Source organism: Maylandia zebra, linkage group LG17 (assembly GCF_041146795.1).
Source record: "Maylandia zebra isolate NMK-2024a linkage group LG17, Mzebra_GT3a, whole genome shotgun sequence".
NCBI classification, from domain to species: Eukaryota; Metazoa; Chordata; class Actinopteri; order Cichliformes; family Cichlidae; genus Maylandia; species Maylandia zebra.
The window spans coordinates 23,973,999-23,978,797 of NC_135183.1; the positions used below are offsets into that span (position 1 = coordinate 23,973,999).

The window sequence follows — 4,799 nt, forward strand, 5'->3', positions numbered from 1 at the left end:
CAGTCTCCTCAGGTAGTAGAGGCGCTGTTGGGCCTTCCGTACAACTGAGGTGATATGGTTGCCCCAGGACAGGTCCTCGGTCACAGTTACCCCCAAGAAACATGATTTTGTTCATTTTGGTATTCAATAACAGTTATTAATTTTTCTTTGCAATATCCAGGATGTACTCCTTGTTAAAAATTTCCACTTTGAAAAATAACATTTACACTTTTGTCCTCATCAGCATCCTGGAGGCTTCTGTTGCTGCCACACCACCTAACTATGAAAATGGCACCACTACTTGTCTCCCGAATCCCTGGAACTGGGTCCGTGACACTACTAGAGATAGTCCTTTTCAGGACCAGTGTTTGGCTTGCTCTCTGGGAACAACAAAAAATTAAACAAATAAATTAATAATAAAATAAAATGAAGAAATCATTTATTTAATTTGTCCGGAGGCTTCTGTTGCTGCCACACCACCTAACCATGAAAATGGTAAAAAGAAAAGGAAGAAGAGAAAATGGAGACACTTCTTCTGCTGTTTCTCGGTTTGCTTTTACAGAAAACACGTGAAATGCATATTCTCCTTAAAATGTACTTGTTCATTTTAAGTGACTTTACTTTTTTAATAACATTATGTTTGTTTGTTCTCTACAGGAAACTGACAGCGATACAGAGGCAGAGACCAACACTGTAAAGCCACAAAAAAAGTCTCGCTGGTCTATTTTCAAATTCTGGAAGGTATGTTTTACGGAAAGAGTCACTGTCATCAAGCATTTACTCATCACAATAAAATGGGAGAAATTAAGAGCAATGAAGCACACAGCTATGTCCTGTCTTTTGGTTTCTTTCTACAGAGAAAAAGGCAGGTTGCTCCTGAAACAACATTGGAACCTGATAAAATCAGTGACAAGTGAGGGAAACTTTAATCTTCTCACTTTAAAGCAAAATTCTTTTGGGATCCTCTGGTTGCAGATTTGATACTTGACATCCTTTTGTATATTTTTGCAGATTAAAGAACATGCAGCATGACTGTACACCTGCCGAGGCAGCACCACCTCAAGAAGACTGCCTGGAAACAGAAGGCCGAGAACTGGAAGTCCAGCCTCCACCGAACAGTTCAGAGGACCCAGTACAGGTCATTTGCCCCCGAGCAGGACAACCAGAATGCCCCGAGGACAAAACTACAGACATTCCCAGGTAAGTGCTTTTAATATTTTGGCAGAGTGCTTATCAAAATAAACATTAGATGGTTGAATGCTGTTCTCCAGAGAGACAATGTTTGTTTGTTGTCTTGTTGTGCTTGCTATGCATCCCTGACTCCTTTCTTCATCCAGCAGCACCCATAAGGAAGGTGGTGAAAGTTCCCACCAGGTTAAAAACACCACTGAAAATGGTGAGCCATCAGACCTGAGTTGGGACACTTTGATTATGGAGTTTCTGGAACAAGAGCATGTATGGGAGCAGGTGGTTGACATGTAAGAGAAAAACGTCAAAATGTTTAAGCTTCAAAGCTCATGCATACATGCACATACACTGCTTAGCGTCTTGACATCTTTCCTAATTGTGTGTTCGTGTTTTTACCTTTTTGCAATAGTGTAGCGAAACATTTGAACGATGGAAAAATAACGGAAAATAAAATTCAGACTGTGGACCACTTCGGGTGAGTACACGTGGTGCACGAGGACCAAAGCTCACTTTGTCAAAATGGAGAAAATGAACTATTTTACACTGATACTGTAAACTTTGTGTATGTGTGGCAGGTTTCCAAACACTGCAAACACCTGCTACATGAACTCCTACCTGCAGAGCCTGCTCAACACTGACGAGTTCATTAGAGACATCAGCCATCAGGAGACTTTGTGGAGAGCAGTCCCAGAAGCTCAGCTCTTAAGGTGTGCTACGTCAACCTTCTACTTTCTTCAAAAAGCTGAAGAGCAAAGATATCTAACACCAGAAATGTCTGTTTACCCTTTCCTTTTTACAGAAGGCTCATTGACATCAGGGACTGTCATAATTCAAGAGATTATGGCCTTAAAAAACATCGCCTAAAATCTTTTAAGGAGGCATTCAGCAAACATGCTCCTGAATACAAAGGCAGTGCACAGAAAGTATGTCAGCTATTTGGACATTTTGTTTTTTTTCCTTTACTTTCTAATGTTTATGTTCTGTTTTAAATCTCCTCTGTGTTTTTCTTTCAGGATGCTCATGAATTCCTAACCTTGTTCCTCAATGAGATCAAAAGCCTTTCACCTCACCTGAAGAGGAAAGCAGCTCTCCTGGGCCGAAGTTATACCTGCCCAGTAGAAGACCATCATGTTTTCAAAATGGAAAACATGAGGACATGCAAGAGGTAAGCCCGTCATTCAGAAACACAGGGCTGATTGCAACATTTTCATATACCTCTTTTCCTCCTACCTGATCATTACTTTAACTATGTTACTCCTTAAATGTGTAGCTGCGGTCACCAATCATCACACCAAGAGGAATTCACCAGCTTGTCTCTTGACCTGGTTCCAGAGGGGTCTGTTAAAAACATGTTAGAGACATACTTGAAGGTAAGATCAGAAATTCCAGTAGAGATATAGTATCACTGATCTTAACACACCTTTTTTGTTAGTGTTTGTGTGCATATGTTGTGATTTTTTTTCTACCATAAAGCCTGTTTTCTCTGTGCTGTTGTTCAGGAACAAAAAATAGAATTTCTCTGTGATTGTGGAGGGACGACCTCGGAAGTGAAGCCGTCTTTTCATACACTGCCAAGGTGAGTAAGGAGGTGAGTAAGGTCACATCAGAATTGATCGACTGACCTGGTTTCCAAACTGTGGTGCAAAAAACATCAGAGTTTTTAAGACAACACTTGAGCAGTCATTTTGTCCCATCTTTGGTTTGTGTTTGTCACTCATTCTTGTTTTGTACCTTGGGTTTTTTTTTCTTTTCTGTCAGAGTTCTCATTTTGCACCTGAAGAGGTTTGGCTTTATAAAAACCTGCAAGCTTCAGAAGGTGAATGACCCCGTCAGGCTGCAGAGGGACTTGGTGGTGTCATCCAAACAGGTAAAAACAGACTGCAGAACATCTCAGAGATTCAGCTTAATTATCACACTGATGTGAGACTTTATGAAACTAACACTCTTTGGATTTGTTCCTTCTCAGGGTGATGGTTGTTACAGTCTTATAAGCATCATTAGTCACTATGGAGGAACAGAATCAGGTAAAACAACTGACTTGTTACAAACAGAAAATGATTTAACAGAGCTTGCTACTTTTCAGTGAAGGACTCACACACAAATGCTTTTGATGTTCTAAGAAGCACTAAGTACAAATCATGAATCAGTTGACTTTTAGAAGTTGGATTCATTTGTCTTAATGTGATCTCAGGACACTACATCTGTAATTCCGTGCATCCTGATGCGAGCCCGCAGGTTACATCAGATCCTTGGCTCACCTATAATGATGCACAGGTGCTCCACACAACCGGATGTGCAGTTTTTGAGGAACAGCAGCACTCAGCCTACATCCTGTTTTACAAGAGAAACGTAAGAAGCTCATCCTGAAGTGAGATAATTTTTAAATGTCCTATTACCTTGTTCATCAGTTTTGTCTTCATTCTAAAACAGGATGTGGAAGCAAGTTACAGCCATCATCATGCTGAAAAGGAAGGAGCAACAGTCGTCTCAGACAAATTTTAGGTAAGTATTGCCCTTAGGAGGAAGGGTCCTCCCAGAGAGCCTGGCCCCTCCTAAGATTTCTTCCTCCAGGAGGGAGTTTTTTCTTGCCACCGTCGCCTCACATTGACTGGTCTCATCGTCAGAGACATTGTTAACCTCCTAAGGCCTGAACTCTTTCAGTTCACACATTTTTAATTTCTCTGTGCCATTTGGGTTGATTGGGACCTGATGAATGGTCTAGACAACCCAAAATGTGATATATGGACGCCAGGTCCTAGGAGGTTAAACTAAAATCTACTAGAGATAGTCCTTTTCAGGACCAGTGTTTGGCTTGCTCTCTGGGAACAACAAAAAATTAAACAAATAAATTAATAATAAAATAAAATAAAGAAATAATTTATTTAATTTTATTAAAATTAACATAACAACAAAAACATCTAATAAAAAATAATAAAAGTATTCAACTGTGTTTTGTGAAATTTGTAATGAGTCTCAGTTAAGTTGATGTCACAGAAGTTTCTGAATCAACCATTTAGATTGTTCAACAAACAGATTTACTCAGGTAAAGATGGTAAGCTGGAGCACTGTTACTCTTCTAGTTCAGTTTAAGTTTTTAGACAAATATTCCCTCATTCAGTTGCAGCTTTTAAATAAATTATTTAGCTGCAGGTAGCAAAGTCCAAAAGTGACAACATTTCCACTGCACTCCCTCCAGAAATAGCATATAGAACTTTTGATCAAATTATTCATTTATCATTGGATCATTGACAACCATGTAGGGTGAAAATCTTTAATTGTCCTTTTATAACATTTTAACAAGTTAATGTCCCCTGCTGCATGTTTCTTGTTTTGGCTGAACTTCATCAGCTCAAAAAACACACCGTGCTGTGGTTTACTAAAAGAACTCATGTACAGGACACACTGAAAGCACGTTTACAACGTTTAATTAACTAAGTCAAGATCAGTTAACAACAGCTGAATGAAAGATTTACTTTTTCTCATTGGTAAAATGGTCCAATGAGGTCCATGCGACTCACTAAAAAGATCCGGATCTTTCAGCTCCCAACCAGCTCTTCAGGTTGTTTTGTTGCTTTAATTAATTTATTATTAACAACAATATAAAATTATGCACAAAAGGAATTAGTAATGTA

At 39.2% G+C, this 4,799-nt stretch overlaps 1 protein-coding gene across 1 annotated transcript; it reads left to right on the forward strand.

Moving 5' to 3' along the window:
• Nucleotides 1-465: 465 nt before the first annotated feature.
• LOC143413130 (uncharacterized) lies at nt 466-4,479 on the forward strand. The gene is made up of 15 exons (XM_076875601.1): nt 466-474; nt 637-720; nt 837-892; nt 991-1,179; nt 1,317-1,457; nt 1,577-1,642; nt 1,743-1,874; nt 1,967-2,090; nt 2,181-2,332; nt 2,438-2,537; nt 2,667-2,743; nt 2,926-3,034; nt 3,134-3,191; nt 3,359-3,516; nt 3,598-4,479. The coding sequence occupies exons 1-15, from the start codon at nt 466-468 to the stop codon at nt 3,667-3,669; spliced, it is 1,527 nt and encodes a 508-aa protein (XP_076731716.1). The 3' UTR covers nt 3,670-4,479.
• Nucleotides 4,480-4,799: the final 320 nt, after the last annotated feature.

What these genes read in the sequence shown, in the direction of transcription:
- LOC143413130 (XM_076875601.1), top strand. An exon ending in CCAGAAGCTCAGCTCTTAAG is followed by an intron (nt 1,875 to 1,966) that starts GTGTGCTACGTC and finishes TCCTTTTTACAG; the next exon opens with AAGGCTCATTGACATCAGGG. An exon ending in TGTTAGAGACATACTTGAAG is followed by an intron (nt 2,538 to 2,666) that starts GTAAGATCAGAA and finishes GCTGTTGTTCAG; the next exon opens with GAACAAAAAATAGAATTTCT.